Source organism: Macrobrachium nipponense, chromosome 1, assembly GCF_015104395.2.
Source record: "Macrobrachium nipponense isolate FS-2020 chromosome 1, ASM1510439v2, whole genome shotgun sequence".
Taxonomy (NCBI): Eukaryota; Metazoa; Arthropoda; class Malacostraca; order Decapoda; family Palaemonidae; genus Macrobrachium; species Macrobrachium nipponense.
The window spans coordinates 125,095,466-125,120,463 of NC_087200.1; the positions used below are offsets into that span (position 1 = coordinate 125,095,466).

General features: G+C 37.6%; 1 protein-coding gene across 1 annotated transcript in view; it reads left to right on the top strand.

The window, feature by feature from the left end:
• LOC135219597 (kinesin-like protein unc-104) overlaps positions 1 to 24,998 on the top strand; it is a 298,157-nt gene that overhangs the window by 267,046 nt on the left and 6,113 nt on the right. The window contains 5 exon segments of the mRNA XM_064256487.1: positions 1,476 to 1,652; positions 1,828 to 1,943; positions 3,172 to 3,427; positions 11,609 to 11,745; positions 13,952 to 14,053. Coding sequence (XP_064112557.1) covers positions 1,476 to 1,652; positions 1,828 to 1,943; positions 3,172 to 3,427; positions 11,609 to 11,745; positions 13,952 to 14,053 — 788 coding nt within the window.

Genomic DNA, 24,998 nt, shown 5'->3' on the forward strand with positions numbered 1-24,998 from the left:
CTCATAAATACATTTCTCAAATTGCAATGTAACAATAGAGAAAAAAAAAGCATTTGGTTTGTAGATGTATAACTGGTAGATTCTGTTTTTCACCTTACCTAGTGAATAGTAGTTTGCTAAAATGTTAACAAAGATCAGTCATCTTCATTCTTTTACTGTCAACTGGTTCTTGCTGAGAAACTATTTACGCACAAATTAAACTTTTAAGGCTTTCTGTTGAAACTGATCAGTCAATTTTCTTTGCATTGAAATAAATATACGATACTGTGTAATATTATACTATGATATTTATAGTGAATAATTGGATGTGTTTTATTGGATTGTTGAAATTATTCAAATATGAGGAAACTCACTTCAGGATGAGTGTTACTCAGGTTAGAACATTAAGAGGTAGCTGCCATTGCAGTGTTTACCATATTTGCTGGCATATTAGACACATGTTTTTTTTATATTTTTAAATGTGCCAAAAAACTGCCCTGCATCCAATGTGGCTGTATTACAGATGGGAGATCGATTGTCATAGGTGATGGCAAGCATACTGGGTAGGCAATAAAAATGTTGTTAATAATAAAACATTGCAAAACAAGACTTACTGTAACAGTAAATTGTGTTACTAATAATAAGACATTGAAAACAATCTGAATTATCAGTCTGTTATCACAAACTTACAAAAAATTGCTTCCAATACGTCATCAGTTAACTTGTCACCCACTTGCAATGAGTGGATGTAAACAAAATCATAGTTCTGGCCTGGTGGCCTTTTGCGGTAACATTATAAAATATTTTTCAATAAATGTACATGAAACATGCTAAAATTGCTTCTTCCCACAAAATATTGTAGTAAAATAGAGGTGCGTCTTATACACCGGCAAATACAGTATGTAACTAAATAAAAAAGCAGGGTTTATAATGTGATTTTCTTGTATGAAGGTAATTATGCAACTCAGGTTGTAGTATTCCCATTTAAAAATTGTGTAATTACAGCTGCAGTTAAGGGAAGTGATTTTGAAAGTGAAGGTTTAATTAGTTTTGCAGAATATTTTTAGTGACAGATTTTCATATAAATGCAAATGCAGAGTCAATTGAAGATTATCACCCATTTACATAAAATGAGCAATTTGTTTTCCTGTTACTCCATTTTTTCAGAGTAAAAGGGCACTCTTTTTCAGACTGTTACAATGTCAAAGAACTTTTTGGCGAAGCACTAGAAATTTTCTTATTTTATGCTTATATGGCAGTTTTTCACTTGACATTACGTAAAAGGGTTAAGCAGTTCTGCACTTTTTCTTTTTTCCATTAAAAGGGTTAAGCAGTTTTGCACTTTTTCTTTTTTCCTTTTTTCTTTTTAAAAATGCACATGCTTTTCTACATCATTCATCACTTACTGCCTCTCGTTCTTTATACAATAAGTTCTTTCTTCCTGTAATCTTGCAGAAATCTGTAAAAGCTGAATTTAAAATTTCTTCCTTCTCCAGCATCTTTTCACCCACCATCCTTTTACGCAGGAGGTGGCTAATCAAGCAGCCAAGGCTGGATGCAATCCCCAGGCGGTGTTAACGCGCTGTTCTTCCCGAGATTCAGCGCCAACAGATTCAGACACCATGAGTGAAGCAGAAAGGGCTGTCACTCTCAAATTTGCAAGACTCATGCAGGTAGCTGTTTAATAAAAATAAGGAATTCCATGATTGCTTTTGTAAATGAAGACCTTTATCTGTATATATGTATTTGGGTAATAAGTAGATAAATATAGTATGTAGACAATTAGTGCAAAAGAAAATATTTTGTTTAAAAAATATCAGTATCCTCATGTTTTATTTACTTCTGTAGGGTCGCTCTATACAGCTACATAATAAACAAGAAACACCTGCACAGACGCCCAATGATGAACCTGATGCTCTCACAACATCAGTCACCTCCTCTTGCTCTTCCACCACCTCTACAGAGTAAGTGTATTATATTCTGATTTTTAAATTTTGTTGAAATGAGTAGGAAGTACTTTATATATATAGTATGTGTGTGATGATTACAAAATGTTCTGTTTTTATTAAGTACAGCTTATCAAGTCTTCTCCCTATAGGCAAAACTTAGGGAAACTGACATTAGGAACAGAGGTAGTACAGTAAAAGTAATGAAGAAGGTTGCAGCTAGGTGCTGAAGGGATGCTGCAAAGACCCTTGAGTAATGCCATCAGTGCACCTCACGTGGTGCACATAGGCATGACTCGAGGGTTTTTGCAGCATCCCTTCAGCCCACAGCGGCAACCTTTTTCATTACTTTAACTGTACTACCTCCGTTCATATTCTCTGTTTCCCTTTAAGTGCTGACCTTCTAAATCCCAGAACTTGGCCTATGGCCCAAATTCTATATATCTATTTTCAAGTCTTCTGTACATTGGGATTTGACAATGTAATACAATGTTCCACACAAAAAAAGCAAACAATAACATTACAAAATACTTAAAGCTGATTGATCTTATATGAAGAGAATATTTTAAAAATGCACCATCATCAAAATCATGTCATTTGGTATTTAGTAGCATGTATAACAGCTGATGAAATAGCAAGCTCACTTATTCTTGCAAATAGCCAAATGTGTGATGAAAATGTGCTGCTGTTAGCTTATGTTAGCATATGCAAAATCTTAGTCCTACCTTGAATTTACTTAGCACACACTGTGAGTGCACATTTACACACACACACACAAGAATTCAATAAAACATAGAATTAGTCCAAAAACAGGTGTCCCTAATGTTATAAAAATGTTAGAAGCAAAATGTCCGAAATTGAGATAGTTTCCCAGTAAACTTAACATTTTGATACAGTGCACACAAGATCTATGCTATAGCTTCCAGCTGTTTACATCAACACTTGCCAAGTTACAGTTACATATTTGAAGAGCTTCTAAAGAACTTCTAGAATAATTGAAAATTAGAAAACTCTATGGTGGCCGTGCTTTTAATAATCATAACTACTGAGCACATAAGATTAGAGCTTGTGAAGCTCCTGGAAGTCAGATGTGTGCAATCAAACACCCTTTGAATTTAAATTATAGGAGTTTCTTACTGGCTAGTTGCTACGTTGTTGGGCACCTAATATTCTTTTGAAATTAGTAGTTCTGTATTTATGTCTATTTTTCTGGTCTTAATGCTTTGTTTGTTTTTTGTGGTCTCAGATTGGCTTCTCCAGAGAGGCCTAGAGCACCTGTACCAGATCTCCACATTCCCCTTGGTGGTTCAGCAGTTGTACCAGCAGAATCTCCGCTTGCCAGTCCTGGTGATTCACAGGGATCTTCGCCTTTGGTAGAACGCCGACCAATGCCACTGTTTATACCAGAAGTAGAAGAAATTCGAATTTCTCCTGTAGTTAGTCGCAAAGGCTACCTCAATGTTTTGGATGACCGTACTAACTCATGGATTAAAAGATGGGTTGTAAGTACTATTTTGCTGGATGTAACTAGTATTCAGTTTTTGGAATAATTTAATGCATTTGAGTGAGATGCCATTATACACAGTAACAAACAATTTTATGAAAAGTATATAGGATTAAATACGTACATAACCATTTATAGTGGAGTACTAATCCCTTTTTTAACTGGTTAGTGAATGTGTTGAATTAAGGAAATTAAAGAAAAACTTTATAGCAGTGACTTAATTTTAGATCAACTTTGCAATACAGTATAGTATCTGAAATAGAATCAGCATACAGACATACAAAATACTCCTTCAAAGGCCTTTTGGTAGCTTTCGCTCTTGTGAAAGTTTCTCGTGTATGTACAGTACAAAGACAATGTTACCGGGTCAAATTTAGGAGGATGACAAATTCTCAAAAACAGTGAATACCTTACATTCACAGATGGATGTACAGTCTTTTATAAAACAGTAACAATAAAATTGATCAGGGGCATCTCCTAATGGCTTGTGATTTTTGAGAGAGAAAAAAACTTGCAAGACAGATCTCGCAGATCATAAAAATTTCTATAAAAATACTAGCAGTGCAAATAATGACATTAAAATATAAACTGTAATTGGTAATTAAATGTTAAGTATTGCATAATGAATAATTTTCTGTCATTTTATGATTTAAGGAGACAAGTGTTACAAGTCTTTACCATATAAATTGTGTAACTTTTTTCTTGGTAAAAGTTGTATGCAGAAAATTAACATGCACTAACTTTTAGTTATAGGTACAAGTATTTACTAAAAAAATTAAGCAGATTTTCCCTTGTTAAAAGTTGTGTGCAGAAAAGTTACATGCACTAACTTTTCAGTTATAGGTATATATGTATAGACAAATTTGTTTTCTTTCTTTCTTTATAATATATTTTAATTTATGATTACATAAATCTTAGGAAAGAGGTCATTCTATCCATAATGGATTTGAAGAGAGAGAGAGAGAGAGAAGAGAGAGAGAGAGAGAGAGAGAGAGAGAGAGAGAGAGATTATTTTTATTTAAGTTGCTTGTTCATATGCAGAACAAACCTTCTGTCTTAACAGTAGGATAAATCTTCTGGTGCCAGCTGGAAACTGGTTAAGAACAATTAAATACTGTAAATGCAAGGAATCTGAGGTATCTGGCATCTGATATGAGTTGAGGTGGAAGCACGTCAGAGACCACGCTTAAATTTAGCGACACATCAATCTTTCTTCAACTGCCTTGGGAACGCCTCAGTGGTGTGGTTGGTACATATGGTGTTGGCGTGCCACCTCGGCAGTCATGAGTTCAATTCTCGGGCATTCCATTGAGGGGTAAGAGATGAGTATTTCTGGTGATAGAAGTTCACTCTTGACGTGGTTTGGAAGTCACGTAAAGCTGTTGGTCCTGTGGCTGAATAACCACTGGTTCCATGCAACGTAAAAACACTATACAAACAAACAAAATCAACCGCCTTGGAGATCAGACATTCACTTTGCTCCCCTCCTCCCAAACCAGTTTTTTTTCCTAAGACTAAACCTGCACTGCTGTTCTCATATTTTTTCCTATCCAGCCTAAGAGTCTTGTGAGCATCAACGCATTTATCCTGGCCTTCCAGGATTCCTGTGTTCACACTTCCTCTGGGACAAATGCAACTTGCAGTAGTTGTGCTTTCAGGCCTAATCCTACTGCTTCATCATTGTCTGTTTTATGGATAATACTGCTCCATCTCTCTCAGGAGGAATACATATTGCCCCTTTAGGGAAATAGGGGCCAGCTACTTCCTGTTCCTTTCTTAAAAACTTGCAGTTTGAAATATTGTTTTGGAATATATTGAAACATTTATGTTAAGGCATTTAAATTTTTTTATTTTCAATATCTTATAACAATTTCTGGGAACGTGGTAATGTCTTATTCTTTGAGATTTTGTGTGGTTTGGGATGTTCAAGACGTTACAGGTTCGTGTTGCAGACAAGGTGGCTTGTGAAGTTTATGTCCTCATGCAGAGGTACTAATCTTAATAAGGACTTCTCCAATGTGGCTTTGTCTCCCTCTGATGTTTTGTCATCTGATGATGTTCACCATGGTTCTCCTTTGAGACATATGAAATAAACTTATCATTACAGTTTTGTTTGAATGCGATTAATCTGCTCTTACACACAATATTTTCTCTTTTGTAACAGTAGTCTGCTGTGTGACATCACGGATGGGTTTGTGGCATCATGACCAGTTCTTGACGACATAGTTTCGATTGACTCTGCATTTTAAGAGAAGTGTTACCCGTCTTTTGCTACCTTAGGTGTTGGAATTTCTTTATAAATTCTTTGCTTTTCTTCACATGTACATGTGCTGGTGAGGCCCTCCAGTTGCTGTGGGAGTCAAAGGAAAACCCTATCATCATCTTCACCTTCTTCGGTGCTCTCCCTCTTCTACAAGCTGGGGTTGGTTTTGTGTCATGTGCTTCTCTTCAAGATCCTGCATCTCAGAGCTCCAGGTGCATGATTTCCCTGGATTCAGCAAGTTTGAGAGGTATCCGGAGTCCCTGATATTAGTTCTGGGATTTTCCTGAACTAGTATCGTCTCCCTTAGTTTCTTTGGACACTTTGTTGTGTTCATGGCTTCATAGCTCGTCCCAAGTTCATTGATTTCATCGAAATCCAAGACTCAAGGATGCTTCTTACTTGCTTTTCTTTGGAACTCTAGTTTTAAGTACTACGGAGATTCTGCAATGTCCCAGCCAGAGTTGATGCAGTTTTCTTCATGTGAGAGATCCTGGACATTTGGGGATGTGCATCCAGCATAGGTGTTGTCACCTCGACGCTCTCTCTCTTTTGTGGCTTAGTGACCTTAGTTCCAGACTTACACAGACGTGTTTCCCCAAGAGATATGTCGTCGTCTTTCTCTCACGGGTGTGTGTACCCTTCATGTACGCGGATGTGTTCCTGTGGAGATGATCATTGCCCTTCTACCTCTCTGAAGTCTCTCATTTACCTTCAAGAGATGCTTCTTGTTTTAAGTCTCGTTCCCCTGCTAGATCCAAGATTTCCTCACATGTTGTTCACATTCAAGGACATGTTTCAAGTAACGGTTGTGATACTCATAGCGGACATGCTCCTTTGGCTTTTCGTGATTGAGAGACAGAGTAGCCTTTCTCCAGTTTCCAAGAAACCAAGGTGTTCTTGTTTCGTTCTCATAAGACGTCCTACATTTGTCGTTCGCCTTCCAGTCAGTGGCCGTGACTCAAAGCGTAGGCTGATGAATAGCATACTGAACGTATATAGATCACTTCATAGGGTATCTCCTCTGTTGGATATGCACGTTCCTTTGGCAGCGCGAGGACATCTCCTCTTGTCTAGAGTGCAATTACTTTGACACTGCACAAGTTAACAGCAGGATATTTGGAATCTTTCTGCATAGAGCATATTTTCTTAGGACATCCCCTTGGGTTATCCTATTCTCTCCTCTGTCTACTGGGAGAAGACCCATGTTGGACCTCTTCGCTACATGGTTCAACAGGAAGCTAGAGGCCTACTGTTCATGGTCCCAGATCTGTTTGCTGGGGAGGAGGATTCCCCTCTGCATACTGGGAACATTCTAGGAGGTTGAATGAACGAGTGACCCACCACCCTTTCTTGAAACTCCTGAAGACCCAGGAAAGCTGCCTTCAACTCCAACATGCTAATGTGTTGTTTGTCCTGTGTGCTCCATGCCACAGAGGCCAGGTGCTCTTTGAGATGAGTTTCCCAACCTTCACAGGAGGCGTCCGAGAACAGGAGCAGATCAAAAGGGGGCGAATGAAGAAGAACTCCTATTGTTATGCTGCAGAGTCTTAGAATGACCTTAGTAGCTCGTAGCTCCTTGTGGCCCCAAGCTGAGTGGCCAAGAGATATTCCCCCATAGCACAGCCTTCTCCGCCAGTCTCGTGTGGAGAGATACCACCAGTCAGTAGTATCTTTAACTCTTCATCTCTGGAGTCTGTCCAGTATCTCTTTTGAGCAAGAGATCTTTTTTGAAGAGAAGCAACTCAGATGTAAGGCTACTTCAAAGGATCTTCGACAGCTGTATACAGGATGAGCCTTCTGCTGCTGTGGTTGGTGTCATCAAAAGGATTTTTCTCCACTGAGAATTTCTTTCTGTTTATTCTGGCGAGGGGCTACAAGGCTGACTTGTGATTAGTTCATCTAAAATTTAAAATTTGAAAATAGTCTTACCAGCTATTAAGTACTTTACCCTAAGGTGATTAAATCTAGGATAGTGTACCAGCATGTGCTCAATGGACAGCTGATCATCACAGTGAGTGCAAACTGGGGCACTGGCTCCCTCTACATTATAACTATGGGTGAAGTGGGTATGGCCAATCCCAAGCTGTATTAGGATGATCACGCATCTTCTGGTGCAATTAAAACCCGAACTAAAAAAATCAGTACTTTTTCTAATATTTGTGTACATCCTATTTGTGGATAAAATGGGGAAGTCCATCTTTGTTGCCATTTCTTACGGATGTATCTTCTAATAAATGGATGCATATCCAAATGTGGCACCCCATTAAGAAATCACATCTTGCAGCATCTTCTGCTTCACTATCAGCTTTTTGAATTAAGGGATGGGTAGGGTTAAACTTCTCTTTAGGGCTCTAAAACACTCCTTGAGTCACTATCTATAACTGTGGATTTAAATTTCTTATTAGATGCAAGATTTAAAACATTAACTATGGCTGTTGCTTCAGCAGTGAATATGGATGATGAGTCTAGTAACTTTTATATATGATTCCCTATCATACATCACTGTACAGCCCACCCGATCTTCTGATTTTGATCCATCAGTAAAGATTTTCTTGTCATTTATATGCCTCTCATCATACTCCAAAAACTTGTTTCTGACTTCTTTCAGGCGACCTTTCTTCTCTATCTCTTTAGTGCATACATTTATTGGTGGAATAAACCAAGAAGGGATTGCAGGATGTTTAACTTGTAGGACCTTTTTTGATTTTTTATCATCATCCTCCAGTTCACCCAGCTGTCTGATTTGAAATGGTGTTGAAGATCTACTAAATCTAAAAAGACATGAATCACACTGTTTCAAGATCTCAAAAGAAGGAGTCTCCCTAGTGCTTTTCAGCTGCATGGTGTATCTCAGTCCTAGCTCATGCCTCCTTAGGTCCAGTGGTAGCTGATGGGAGTCTACATAGATACTTTCATACTTTCAGTGGGTGGAATTCTAAAAGCTCCAGTGCAGATCCTTAGCCCCATATTATGCACAATGTCCAGATGAGTATACTTGGCAGCCATAGTCTTACTTAGATAAACGTACTGCATTGTAAAACCTTAACAACGATTCTTTTCAGCCCCCCAATTAAAATTAGATACTACGTGCTTTTAAAATATTTAGTAATCTTGTCACTTTCCCATTTAATTGGTCAGTATGATTATTCCAAGTGAGCTCTTCATCAAAGACCATTCCTTAAAATTTTACTTTAGTTGAGTTAGGTAAAATAATTCTGTTTTAAGGTAAGAGTTGGAATGTTTCCTTGGTTTGGTGCCTGCGGAACTGAACAGCAACAGTTTTTTATTCGAAAATTCGAAATCCTTGCTCATTAGCTCACTTGCTTACTTTATTGATGGCTCTTTACATGAACCTGCTAGTAGAAACTGCTTCATATCCTGTGAAGTACAGAGGCTAAATCATCTACAAATAAAGAGCCTTTTACTGGTGATGGTATATTTTCTAATACATATATCATTAATGGTAATAGCAAAGAGGGTGACACTACCATGAGGAATTCCCTCTTCTGGTAAGAAAGGATGCCATACATGAGGATGTTTTTCTATTGGAACTTAAAAAGTTCAAGTGAAGATGCAATGCATGACTACCCAAATGCTCTTCTCCTTCCATTTTACTACATTTTTATATATTTATTCATTTATTTTCTCTTTTATTGAGTGAGATCTCTTCTTTCTGTATTTCCTTTTCCCTTCTCTTACTTCCTAATGAGCACCATGTTCTTTGGAAGCCTGAATTTCAATTCAGTGGTCCATGTGAGCTTGTTCCATATGGATAGGATTCATCTCCTGAACTATAACTATAAAATACAAGGATATGTCAATATTTTGACCAGGTGTCTCCAAGAAAATAGGGCATTTTAGAGGGGCTCTCTCCTTAGTTTTGAAGAGCCTTATCAAACAATCCTGAAGATGTTCTTTGTTCTGACATTTGATCCTTTGAAATTAGCCAGTCTATTTCATGCAGTCTTCAGCAAGATAGCTCATTCCAGTAATTAGAATTTTCAAGGGCTCTGCTTTGCAACAACTGACATCATGGTAGCCAACTCCAGGTAGCCAGGACTGATCTACATTTGCCATTTCCTAACTGTATTCATGCCAAACGTCATGGACTTTTATCCTTGGCTGATTATTCCTTTCAACATGACATTCAAAGGAGGTGAAAATTAACATTATATCCTTGTGTCTCAGGCATGTTATCCTGAAGATGAAGACATAGAAAAGTGTAACAGAAGGCAAGACAGCACAGGTGAAGGCATGTGTTCATTAGGTTAGAGCTGTCTGTGCTTTATTTTATAAGTGGAGTCTTGATGTTGACTTAGTTTTAACGGCAGGTCTTTGTATTTTCCCAGCAATGTTTTCAAATTGTTACCATACAGATTTAGTTCTGAAGTTATAGATTTATATAGCAGACTGGCAGTAGTTACAGAGCAAAAGGGACCTTGCTTTTTTTTATTCTCATTCTCATCACTGTATGAGTAGTCCTCTCTCATTCTTGTCACGGTGTCCTTAAAAAACTTTATTGGAATTACCCTTTTAGACTTGCAATCTGCATATTGTAAAACACCTGTGCCTATTTACAGCTTTGGCACCTTAACCTCGATCCCAAATGCATCCACCAATAAACCAAGTCTTAAATTTTAGCATCTTTTTTCTTTTTTTTCTGAAGTTGGTATTTTATTGAGATTAAAAGTACAGTAATGGATTTGTAATGGAAAATCTTAATAAAAAATTAATGCAAATCCATACTTAAAATCAGCTTCCTCCTCCTTTTCTTACAGGTAATTGTTCATATCATATTAGAAGTGTGGCAGTTAGCCACTAGTTACCTAGGATCCATGAGTGGATGCTTAGGGCTAGTGTACTAACCTGTCATCTGTCAGAGGACTGATGTGCCAGAGATATTGTTTGGCTCAAAATGAGCCCTAAATTGAGGCTTTGAGTAATATATATATATATACAGGCAGTCCCCGGGTTACGACGGGGGTTCCGTTCTTGAGACGCGTTGTAAGCCGAAAATCGTTGTAAGCTGGAACATCATCAAAAATCCTAAGAAAACCTTACTTTTAATGCTTTGGGTGCATTCAAAACTATGTAAACTGATTCTTATTGTATTTTTCATCAAAAAAAACTTTTGGTGTCATATTTCATCTGCCAGATCAGCGTTTGTAGGCGTCGTAACTCTGGAGCATGCGTCGTAACCCTGGAACATGCGTCGTAACCCTGGAAATAATTTCTGATGAATATAATTGAAAAGCGTCGTAACTTTGGAACGTCGTAAGCCGAGACCGTCGTAACCCGGGGACTGCCTGTATATATATATATATATATATATATATATATACGTATATATATATATATATATATATATATATATATATATATATATATATATATATCTATATATATATATATATTGTATTTTTTATAATGTTTATCTTTGTCTGTTGTTGCCTCTGTGAGTTTAATACCATGAATACACCTACATATTATAATGTAGGCAAAGCCAAAATGAGGGGACAGCAATTTTAATTTTGGGTGACAAGGTTCCTGAAAAATATATATATACACGTATATATTTTTTTCTATTTCAAGAAATTTGTATGATCATACAGCATAATGCTGTATTATACTGCAATATTACTAAAATAAAATATTGCCTTACTAAAATTTAGTATTTTATTAATGCAGGTTTTTGTAATACTAAAATATGTAATGTATTTGTACAAAAAGTACTCTCATACTGTAGCACACTTGATGTCTGGTTAAGCTATTATGGAGAGCATTTCTGGAATTTGATATATGTACTGTACCTTATGTAGCACTTTTTTGTCATTTATACCAGAATATGAAATTAAGTGTATAATCATTTCATGAAGTGTATAACATGTTCACCAGCCATAATTCTCTATTTACAAGGTTGTGCGTAGGCCGTACGTATTCATTTTCCGAGATGAGCGTGATCCAGTGGAACGGGGCCTGATTAATCTGGCTACTGCTCAAATAGAGTACTCAGAGGACCAACAGGCTATGGTGCGAATACCTAATTCTTTCAGGTATGTTCCTGTAGTTTTTTAAATATAGATATAGTACATTCCTTAACTTCCAGAATATGTTCTATCAAGTATAGGATATTAAGTGACACCACTTATAATACTATAGAGAATAAGCCTGTTGTGACATAATATTTTACTTGTGCTGACTAAATAGCCAGAATACCAGGCTTACTTCGTATGAGTGTCAGCCTTGTTAATCATGATTCTGCCTTTTAATTTTCAAAAGAATATTCTGCAGAAAATATCAAAATTTATGAGAGACTTTAAGAGTATTTTATTGAATTGAAGTAGTAGTACATTCATGGTACATAGAAGAGTCATTGTCTTCTGTGTAGGGTTCGATAACTGAAAACATTACATATATAATTTAGTTGAGAATGTCTTTACTCTTTACATTGATAGGAAGGTTTTAGTTTAATATTAATACATATGCTATTTATTAAGTTAAATTTTGCCGTGATTTGAATTATGGAAATTTTAAATTTCAAAGATGAAGATTGCAATTTGAGGCCCTTTAAAACTGTAATAATTCTCATGAAGATTGTTATTTGAGGCCCTTTAAAACAGTAATAATTCTCAATCTGCAATAATTCTAGACAAATTAAAGGCTTTCAATCTATAGCTGAAGCACTGGATAAATTTTTGTTCAAGCAAAATTCAGCTTATTCAAAGGTACTTAGGTGATGGCCATGAGCTCTGGCATCTTGACCACACCATCATGAATAAAAAATTAGTAATGAGCATACAGACCCATTCTAAGCCCTGACATCATAAATATTATAAATAGTACCGTGACACTATAACTTTCCTTGCTGTGTAGTGACTAGATATGTAATGCTTTGAGTGTTTAAACCTTTGCTTAATAAAGATATTGTAATTTGAACAGTTTAAGGGATAATTCCTCAAGAGAAGTATGCATTCTTATAGGAAAAAATGATATTTTAATCATGATTTAGACAACTAATCAAGTAAAAAGATTTATAAAACTGAAGTCATTCACTCTTCACTACAAAATGTACTGTTTCCAAATCTTTTGCTGGTTTGAGATTGTTACAGTATCATCAAATAACTTTCACTGTCTAATATTGCTTGCCTTTGCAGCAAAATTGTTTCCTGTCTCACCTGCTCTTGAGATTTTCTGTGATTCTAAATGTTCAGTATAAGTACTTTAAAATTACACTTCATTACTTTAAAATTTTCTTATCTAGATCAAATACTTTTTCCCATAAATTATTTGAATATGGTATCAATGATACTGGATCTTAAGCTCACTTAAGCATTAAAGAAATTGAGAGTTAAGATAAAAATGCAAAATTTGTCCATAAACTTTTATTAAGCATTAAGAAAAAAATTCCCAAAAACTATTCAGTAGTATTGTTAGGGTAAATTACAGTGAATAAACAGCAGATTTCAATGATTCGTGAAACTCATAATCACCAATTATAATATTAAACCCACAGTAGGTTCATGGCAATCATTAGTTCTGTAAGAAAATCTCTTACAAAATTATTGGTAACACTTCTAGCATGCTGTAACTCAAGACCTAAGCTAGAAGATTCAATTTTTTTCTTTTTTTCTGTGAATGCCAAATTTATGCCACCAGCAAATAAAGGTCTTGTACACAAATCATCTAGACTTTGTCAACATTTTCATACCAGACTTTGTCAGAACTGTCATACTGTTCAATTTATCCAGTTACTATAATACATTTTGGATATGCAATTATCAAATAGGATATAATTACTATTTATTAAAGGACAGACCCTTCATACTATATCTAGAGACAAGCATTTTAACTGGGTGCTTTCATTACAATATTTTTTAACTATTTTAAAAGTACACAATCTTGTTTCATTGTTACTTGGGGAAAGTTTGAACTGTTTGGAATCCCATGGATATAGGTGACTAGCCTAGTAAACAATATCCATCATCATTCACACTTCTGTATTGTGTTTTCCATTTACATGATTAGTGGTGAAAAAATTTTTCCATTCTCTTCTATAGTTAGCTTTTTCTGCCTGAATCCCCATCTGGTCCAAACCCTCGTCAATGCATATTCATATTTTTCATATATTTCCACTAATCAGTGTCCTTCAATTACCAAAGTATGAATGATAATGATGATGATGGATAGTAATATGTAAAACATTATTGTTATGTTAAAAGTTTACTTCAGAATGTCGCTTAAAATTAATTTTTTTCACAGTGTGGTAACCAAACAGAGAGGCTTCCTTCTACAAACTCTAGGTGACAAGGAAGTTCATGACTGGCTTTATGCAATTAACCCCCTCCTAGCAGGACAGATCAGGTAAGCTTCCTTTTATAATGGTTATTCACTATGTGTTGAGTAGATGTGATAGAGGAGCTAATCCATGTTGTGAGCAACTTTAAATTCACAGAAGAGAGCAGCTTTGTTCTCTGCTGGCTCCTTCTGTCTCCCCCCTTAGGAAGCTTACCTTCCTTATGGGAAGATTATTGACAATATACTGTCTGCATCTATAGCCTCAGAGACTGAGGAGACAGAGAATAGGTCTTTTATCCATCAGTCCCAAAGCTTCTAAAGGGAAGTCTCCTGCATCTTCCTCTTCTTCTTTTAAGGGGGCCGGCCGGCTAATGCCGTTTTTTAACGACAGGACTTTGACATTCATACTACTTAATAAGGTGACTTGGGACATCTCCAAACCGCATATGATTTTCGCCTCTGACCTTCGGTTTTGTGACGCCAGGGCAATTTATCCCGAAAATAACCATTTTTCAAATTCTATCTCCTCCCTTGATATTTAATATTAAGACCTGGGATTACTACCATATATAGACCTGATGTCGACCTCCAATCAAATGGAGAGTTTTTTTTTCTAAAAGTCATTTTTTTGCTAGATATGAATTTTTCAATATGGTAAAAAAATAAACCTTATAAATCACGAGAACAAAATTTATAAAAAAAAGACGAAACAAAAATTGGAAAAAAGGGCTCTATTTGATTGTTCTGTAATGTCTTTCTGACTTATATACCAAATTCCAATGTTATAGCTTCAAAACTAAGTGAGGAGATAGATTTTGAAGGTCAATAAGTATAGTTTTGTGATACGGGCGTTCAAAGTTTTCCTTCGTATTTCTATAAAGACAATGTTAATAAATAATGATTATTATGAATGTATATTTCTTTTTTGTGTATTAATAAACCAAAACTATTTTATTTATCATAATTTAATCATAAATGATGATCCTTTGCTCATATATCGTAGCCTGGGGCACTGCTTGAGGCAAGATGGGGTACTCCTTCCTACGTAACCCCCTCTCTCCCCTTCACTAACTCCTTATTACAGCGAATTTTCTTCTGTATGTTAGCGAGATGTTTTTCTTGTATTTTCCTCTTTGGCATGATGACATTCTTGCCAAAACAAAGATAAACAAACTTAAATGCAAGAGAATGTCAAAGGTGAAACTCGAAGGTGTACTCTCTTTTTACAATGACAATTTAATAAATCATGATTATTATGAATTTCATATTCCATTTTGGGTATTAAAAAACCAAAACTATGTTATTTATCATAAATGAAGATCTCTTTGCTCAAAGATCGTAACCTTGGGCACAGTGTGACGTGTGCTGTCAGGCAAGAAGGGGGCGGTTACTAGGCAACCCTCCCCTCTCTCTTCACTAACTACGCGTATATTATGATATTCTGTAATAATACTTGAGCGATTTTTCTTCGTCTGTATGTTAGCGAGATGTTTTCCTTGTCTTTTCCTCATTGGCATGATGAACTTCTTGCCGAAACATACATAAACATACGTAAAAGCAAGCGAATGTCACGAGGTGAAACTCGAACGTGTAATCTACTTGACGTCTATGGTCCAACTGATTCATGATTGAACCAGATACTCGTTTCAGACGCTTCTGCGAGCCACAGAATCTCTACAGATGCCATTTCTCACAATTTCTTTGCCAATAATTATCAAAATTTATGATAACAGAAGAAATATTGCATTTTCTTGTACGGATGAATGTTTTGGGCTTATTGAGTTATGTTTACTAATTACCCTGTAACTACGAAAGTAAGAGGAATTTTGACGAAATATTTCGTATACGTATTCTCAATTGCCATATGAAGCTCCATGAATTTTTTCATGACTTTGCATTTTTCGCCCTATACCACCATATATAGGGGTTCCGGCTGGCCCCCTTAAAGGTCCTTTAGGTAATGCTACCTCCTTTAACTAGGTCTTCCTTTTCAAGTGCTGGAAGGAGAAAAGTATCCTTTCACCAGCAAAGTTCCAAATCCTGTTCTGCAAGGGAAGGTAAGTTTATCTCCACCTTTTATAACAAGAATCCAAAGAATAGCTCTTTGAGCCCTCAGGTACCTGTAGGGGGCAGATTAGGCCTCTTTACTTAAGTGTGGGAATGCTTAGGGGTAGATGCTGGGCAGCGAAAGTACTTTTGGAAGGTTATTGCATTCCTTTCAGGAGTTCACCTCTATCAAATTACCCCATAGCCTTTTGGTCATACAAAGGCAACGCAGACAAGAGAAGTTCTTGAGTCAATTTGTCTCTTCTCTGTTAGAGAAGGCAGCTGTAGAGGAAATAGGTACCTGCTACTTGGCCAGGTTTTTACAACAGGTTATTCCTAGTTTCAAAGGTTATGGGAGGTTGAAACCTGTCGTGGACATACCCAAGCTTAACCCTTAGGAGCGGGGTAATAAATCTATATGCAACACCCAATGCCAGCAAAACTTTGAGGTCGGCAAATTTACAAAAAAATACATCAACGGAAAGAGGAAGGTATGCAAATGCATATGGTGAAAGAAAAAAATTGTGAAAACTTTTCCCTACCTTCCATGAGAAATTGAAAAATTCCAGTTGTCCAACCACCAACAAAGGTCTTCTCTCACTTCTAGAGACACAGGAACCCTTGATAGGGCTGAGACCAGAATTCTCTCAGTCTCCATTGCAGAGACAGAAGATGAAGTCGCCCATGAGGGACCAGCTTCTCCAGAGAAAACAAAACTCCCAGAAGAACCTGCACTGATGAGCTGACTGATGTGGTTGCGATAAGAAGTCAAGTGCCGCCACTCGCAACCTCTCCAACCTCTGATCCAACGTGAAAACCCTTGAAACTTCCGTATCGATGACCATGCCCAGATAGAGGATCCTTTGACTGGGTACAAGGTTTGACTTCTCTTGAAGTAAGGGTAGAAACTCTACGATGCTCCCTCTTACTATAAAATAACTTCCACTGCTCTCTAGGCCATGCACGACATTCTGGGCAGGGATTCCTTATGGTACAAACGTCAGAACAACACCTACTGCAAGTTGTATGTGGGTCTGTAGCTGAAGAAGCCAGGAAATGAGAACACTGAAAACCTTGAGTACCTGGGCAAACATGCAGGCGAGGCCGAGAAGGAGCAGAAGAAGCCATAATACAAGCACACACACAAACACAGAATCACAAGCGAAAACAGGCAATGAACCAGGTAAAAGGCCGAGAGAGGGCAACCACAACTCTTGCCCAGGCAGTTAAGAAAAAGACTGAACGCTATAGCGTGGCCCTTGACCAGTTTTCACCCGACATACCCACGTTGCCAGGTTTCACAAGATTCCTTGTTTTTCATCTGTGATTAACCGGATCCAGCTAGACACTAGAAAATGATCCTATTGTTAAGACCGAAGGTTTGTTTGCGTATGAACAGTGACCATTTATAACCCCTTGTGGGGCCTCTTTTACAAGACAATCATAAATTTTACCAACTTGGATATGTTTTTTCTAATACGTAAATAATTTTATTTTATTTTGTAAAATTATAATTATATATCACACCATTCATTAAGGGATAAACCTGAAAGGAAATAGTGTAAGAACCCATTTTGTCTGGTCAGGAAGCCTGAGGTTCCTATGTCAAAGAATGTCATGGCTTTCTTGATCAAGTCCTTAATTCTGGAGGCACACCATGCAGTTTCTCCAGAGATTTATCCCCTTTTGAAGGTGAAACCACAAGATGTCAGAGCAGTGGCTAAAGCTTTTAGTTTCCAGCAGCGCATCTCTCTAGACCATCTAGTTTTGGCAGCATAGTGGTGTACATAGCTCAACATTTGCTTCAAACTACTTTAGGGACATAGAGATTCAGTATGAAGAAAGCCGTACACTAGCACCTATGGTTTCAGCATGGGAGATTATCTCCAAGTCTTCCCTTTATGTGTCACAAACAGATAAAGTTTCTCTCTAGCTATCTCCTTCCTGTGTAAAGGGGAACTGTATGTGATGAGTTCATACATGGTAGTTTACTCCACTTTATTTAGGTACTTGGCTCATATTGTATACTGTAGTTGTCCTTGCTTTGTTTGTTCTGGGATTAGGGGCAAATAGTCTCTTTTCTTTTTGTTTAGAGTAAATTATGTTATTTGATGCTGCAGAGCCATTGCTCCTTACTGGAGAAAGCTACCCTAAGCTGATTAAGTACATACAGTAGTACCTCGAGATACGAAATTAATCCGTTCCGAGGCGCCCTTCGTATCGTGAGGTTTTCGTAACTTGGACCACATTTTACATGTAAAATGGCTAATCCGTTCCAAGCCCTCCAAAAACACCCCAGTAAATTATATTTCCAGGCCTACAACACATGTTCTAGGGTTACGAAGCCGATCCGACGGAAGAAATATGACTCCAAAAAGGCAAAATACTGTACATACTTGAGTAATATTCAACTGCATGCAATGTTCAACCCCATTTTTACTGCATATATTAGGACTTTAGCATATGTCCCTTAGAAATAAGCCTAGCCTATGTTAGCGGTTGCTACGGTAGCCTAGTCTATGATTCTGACATCTAAACCTAAGAAGCTAAAAGCTTAGAATATGCCAATAAAATGTATAAATAATCAGTATGTACTCATTTCAAATAATTATTAATTAATCATTAACTATAATACACAAACAAAAAAACAAAACAACCTTCCAATCAATTGTTTACATTCAGCTCTTACGAGTACCGAACGAACGCCAAGCAATCACTTTTCCTAGGACACAGTAAGCCATAAATTTTCATTAGTATCTCTCTTCAACTAATGAAACTACCAAACAGTATAATAACCATTCATTGCTATTCTTTATTCTATCTTTACCTAATGGAGATACCGAGTTACTGACAGCTATAATGAAACATATACGTAACGTAATATTAAAACAGAAGAAGAATTCTGAAAAATACGTATTTGTTGACTTCCATGATAGCAGTCTGATTTATTTTATATTTTATGATATCTAATTCACAATTTCTTTATTAAATGTATTGCATGTACTCATTTCAAATAATTATTAAGTAACCATTAACTATAATAAACAAACAAAAAAAAGCTTCCCAACTTCTGTTTACATCCAGCACTTACGAGTATCTAATGATCGCCAAGCAATCACTTTTCTTAGTACACAGTAAGCCATAAATTTTCATTATCTCTCTTCATCTACTGAAACTACCAAACAGTATAATAACCATTCATTTCTATTCTTTATTCTATCTTTACCTAATGTTTTTTTTTCATATTAAATGTATTGCATGAATAAGTTTTTCAATTTACAGCATCCTTTTACCAATAGAATACTTAAAGCACAATGGGTAGATGCTGACCAATAGGAGAGCAGGATCTTATTGGGTGACTAGCATCAGGAACCGATGGGAGAGTGGGAGGAAGGTGGCGAGTTTACTCAGTTGGCGGCGCGGGAGTTTTAAAATTGTTCTCGGTGGTCCGGGCGAATCTCGGGACTTTACAGCAACAACCTTTCGTATCTTGAAAACTTTTCGTATGTAGAGCTGTAAAATTTTTCATATTTGCTTTCGTATCTCGAGTTTTTCGTAAGTTGAGCCTTTCGTATGTCGAGGTACCACTGTATGACTTTTCTTCCAATTTGGGCTTTTTTTTTGGGGTGTGAGGTGCCACAGCAACTCAATTAGGTAGGTGGTACGTCTTGAGGGATCATAGTTTAGTTGTGGTTGTAGCTCCTGTCAGCTTGAGGCACAGGGGCCAATAAATTGCCATTCTGCGTTGCACATCAACCAGTGGCCACATCTGGGGCTCACATTCCACCTCCTAAGATAGTGGAACTTGGTTCCTTATCCGACAAGTACTTGCCATGGGATCATGTTCATCAGGTAATCAGCAGTGAGGATATTTATAATGATATCTGATAATTTGATTACAGGCCGTCTTAGCCTACTGGCAGCATCGGTTAACGGCGTTTCAGTTTTATGATTCTTGGCTAACGACATGGTTAACCAGATTTTCAGCTAGCATTGGTAAGAGGTTTATCAGTGTTGGTAAGCAGTATATCGGTGTAGATAGGCAATTTATTGCCACTCATGATGCTGTAAATGCCCTTTATTACTGTAATTATTGCGATGTTTAGTTATCAACACTTTTCAATGATTGGCACTTGGCTGGGAATGGAACCCCTCACTGTTAACCAGTGAACTGCCTGTATATAAGTCATCTCTTGCCCGCCTCCAGCATACAATGTTGGAGTCGGCTAAATGATAGAGGGTAAGTTTCACCTCGTAAATGATAGACTTTTATGATAAAAATAAATTTTTTAGGTACTTGCCCTCTATCACTGAAACCCTCCCTCCCCTTTTAAAAAGATTAAGAGTAGAATGAGCGACCAAGATATTTGCTTCAAGTTTTAACACTTGTTGAACCCATGCCAAGTGACGCCGCAGATAAAGCTAAATGATAAAGGGTACGTACCTGAAAAATTTATTTATCGTAAAAATCATTATTTTGTGTAAATTTAATTATCTGGATATGTTATAAGAAAGACAATATTTGTGAAACTTTCTTATATAAAGTTAATTAGTTTCCATCTAGCACTGTTAACTTCTAAGCAAAAATTGCAATGACATGATGAGGCTGAATCAGACACCTGTTTATTGTTGTGGCATATCCCTCAAGTCTTAGACTGTTTCACTGATGATTATTTACTCCTCATTTCTGTTAGTTTTATTTTGCTGTGGAAAACTCAGTAGATTCAACATCGGTGTGTTCATACAGTACAGAAACTTCTTATTTGACTTGTCCTATACTACAGTACTGCTCAGTATATTATATAATCTGAGAATAGTTTTTCATAGGTATAGAAGTAATCTTCAGTCCTCCTATTACATGGTATTACTTATTAGAGGAATCACCTTAATGTATTGTGGCACAAAAATCATTGCTGCGTTGGTTGCTTTCCTTAATTTTCACTATTATTCATCTCTTACATTTTGTAAACACTTTATCTTGATGCAATTGGTACTGAAAATGTTCTACATGTTAAATATGACAGCAAAAGAAATGCATGAGAACAAAGATTTGGAGAACCAAGACAGCTCTTAAGAAGGTGTCACATCAACAGGCAGCATTTTTATGGCTAATTATAAGTGATCATCTCTGAAAAAGGCTGTACATTGCCCTTCTTCCAGCTTGCACATCAGATGAGATGCATTCAGAATGGGGAAAAATGAAAAGGAAACAAGGGTCAGTTATTCATTTCTCATGCACTCCCAAATAAGAATGAGGTAACCGTAGTTGAACAACCACCATGGGTACCAAGGAGAAAGTAACAGGGGACTTGTGGGTGACATCCCTCAAGTAGAATGAGGTAAAGGGGGCTTGATTATACACCAGACCCTTGCCCTCATTGTCTAATATGTAAACAAAAAAAGTTCTTCCAAAAGGCGAGAGATGGTCCCAAGCCCCTAACTTGGTTAACTTTCTGGTGGGCAAGGAGGTCAGATTCCTCAAAAAAAGAATCGTATGCCTGCTTGGTAACTTGATAAACCAAAAGGAAAGTGTTTGTGACACCTTCCTATGACAACCTCTGCTTATGAATGAAACATCCTACATTTTACAAATTAATAAATAATAGATAAAAATGGAATTAAACATTAAAATACAAGGAGAATTGTTTTAAGATAGTAGTGTATTGTATCTTTGCTTGCACTTTTGAGATTTCAATTGCACAGCATTTCAGGAAGTGTTTCACAGTCCACCTGTGATGGTGAGGGTACTGAACCACCTGGTGATACTACCTGTGATTCTGTGGTTGATACAGGAAGGTGGTCCATTGGGAAACTCTTTTGGTGCTTTGACTAAGAGATTTAACATACAGTAGTACCTCGAGATATGAAATTAATCCGTTCGTATCATGAGTTTTTCGTATCTTGGACCACATTTTACATGTAAAATGGCTAATCCGTTCCAAGCCCTCCAAAAACACCCCAGTAAATTTCATAATAAAGCTAAATTGACCTATAAACAATGAAATACTACAACAATTTGGACCATTCAATATGTAACTTAATAATAAAAATGCAAAACCTGTAAATAAAGTGTATATTAGTGTACAAGAAATATTATTACTGTAACGTAAAATGTGGAAGCTTACCTTTCGAGTGAGGCTATCTCCGAAAGTGGCGGCGGAGGAGGAGGAGGACAAACGGCAGATACGTACACTTACTTTACGAAACACATAAAAAAATGTCAGAAAAACAAACTAAACTTTACAAAACACATTAACAAAACTGTAACACTTAACTTTACAAAAAACTTAAAATAAAATTTATTTTGTCTTTTTTTGATTTTTACATTTCTTTTTACCTTTTTATACTTTACGTAATTTCAATTTCTTCACCACCGAATGGATGCCAGTCCGTTTACGGAATTTTTCGAACCACCCATGAGAAGCCTTTAACTCTGGGGTTGCCGTTGATGTCCCCTCTCCGCCGTCGTCTTCGGCTTGGGCAATCAAATCGCCGAAAATAGCGCTGGCCTTCTGGCAGATTGCCGTCTCGGTTATCATATCGCCATCGATTTCTTTGTCCTCGATCCATACAAGAAGCAGCCTTTCCATTTCATTATGCACATGGCTCCTCTTGTTGGACAAAATAGTCACGCCCTTGGAAGGTGTAGCTGCTTTGATGGCTTCCTTCTGCTTAAGGATGGTGCCTATCGTCGACGAATTTCGGCCGTATTCCTTAGCGATCACACTCAACCACAAGCCAGCTTCATACTTTTTTATTATCTCCATTTTTGTCTCCATAGAAAGCATTCTCTTCTTTCTGTGAACTTCAGCAACTTTCTTGGGACCCATGACTAATATGTACTGTACGTAATTAAGTTACGTATGTAGTACGTATACTAATTAGGTTCTCACAACACGATAAAGTAGCACAACGAAATCACTAACGAATTTACGATACTAAATCGTTGGACCGAACGAATGCCACATGCGTAGGATAAAGCTTCGGGTGCGAAGTGGCCGAGCGAAGGCACGCCACCACGTAAGATGCATGATGGGAGGGATACTGTCCAATAGGAGAGGATCTCATGGCTTGGCTAGCATCAGGAACCAATGGGAGAGCAGGAGGATGGTGGCGAGTCTACTAGGACTAAGATGGCGGCGCACGGCGCGAGTTTCAAAATTGTTATCGGGCGAATCTCGGACTTTCAGAAACCTTTCGTATCTTGAAAACTTTTCATATGTAGAGCAGTAAAATTTTTTGTGTCAGCTTTTGTATTTTTTGTGTCAGCTTTTGTATCTCGAGTTTTTCATAAGTTGAGCCTTTCGTATCTCGAGGTACCACCGTATCTTTCTACTTGGCATGTGGCCAAATTCAGCTGAAGACCCAGGATGACAAAATTTCTGTTGATCATCCAGTAAAGATTGAAAGGTAAAAAAGTGTATAAATCCAGATTGCCCCACAGATATTGAAATGTGTTTTCCATTGCTGCCCATAGTGCTGGGACTGGAGAGCAGAAGATGAGAAGTTTCCTACTTAATCTGGCAGCAAAAGGACTGATCATGGGAGATTCACAAAGATTTAATAGCTTCTTCCCATCCCCACCACCTAACCCTAGCAGTTGAGCTGATTTGCTAGGAAGTTCAACCTGCCTGGAATGTACTTGGCCCTCAACTTGACATAGGGTGTGGGACACCATCTTCCCTTGCTGGTTTTTGTATGCCACAGGTCATGTTGACACTTGTGACTATCACTTGGTGTCCTTGCAGGCTGCTCTGAAAAGCCTGCAGTGCCAGCCAGGCTGCTGGCATTTCTAACACAATGTGCACATGTGGAAACTCTCAAGTCCACACCCCTGAAATTAATTGTCCTCACAGGTGTTTGTCCCAAACTCTCTTTGATAAATCTAAGAAAATATGCATCTTTGGAGGGGAAGAGCTCACTTCTCTGTTCTAAGGAATCAGCTGGGGAGACAGGTCCTTGGAGGCAGACCAATTCTATTTCTGTTGCCACTGAAGAGATCAAAGGTGACTCTGACTGTGAGGGACGAACTTTTCCAGTGATGAAAGATAACCCAGAACTACTTGTCATCACTAAGTGGGCTGTTCCTGCTCAGACTGAAACTGCCCTGCAACCTCCCTGAAGTTTTTTAGACATACTTCATCTGCTGCTTGGGGATGAGGTTGGATTTATTTCCAGTTAATCACTATTCCTAGATCATGACCAAAGATTAGCATGCATTGTGTCCTGTAGAAGGCATTTCCCTGAGGCCAGGATCAGTCATTCATCTAGGTAACATAGAATGTGGATGCCTTTCATATAAGCCCAAGGAGACACTGCGGTGAACACTCGATTGAACAGCTGAGGAGCTGTTACCAGACTGAAGCACAGAAACTTGAACTGTAACACTGTCTTGTTACAGACAAAGCTGAGGCACTATCATTAGTCCTGATGGATGGGAATTTGGAAGTAAGCATCCTGAAGATCTATCAAGGTCATAAATTTACCCTTTTCGATGGAAGCTGCCCTTGGATTCCAACACTGAGTGGGCAGCTTCCATCTTGTATGGAGTCTGAGAACATGTTCACTCAGTACTGAGGTCAATGACTGGTCTCCAGCTTGCTGAGGCTTTTTCTGCTAGCAAGAGACAGTTGTAATCATCAGAGACCCACAGCCCACAAGTTTTACAGTACTTTTCTTTATGTTGTTTCCACCTCTGCCAACAAAGTTAAAGATTTCCAAGAATCCAGAGTGTAAGTCAGGAACAGAATCATGTTCACTGGCATGGGCATGGATGGGTAAAAGCTCTTGAATGTGAGCTTGTATTCATCCTGCAGGACTGACACAACCTGAGGCTCCAGTGTGAGTGTGCGAGTGTGTACGTGCATGTTTGTGTGTCTGTGTGTGGTTTCACCACCCTTCATGGCCACCGTCCTTCTTTTCTTTTTCCACCTCTCTGTTGGACTGGGGAAAGAGGATGAAAAGC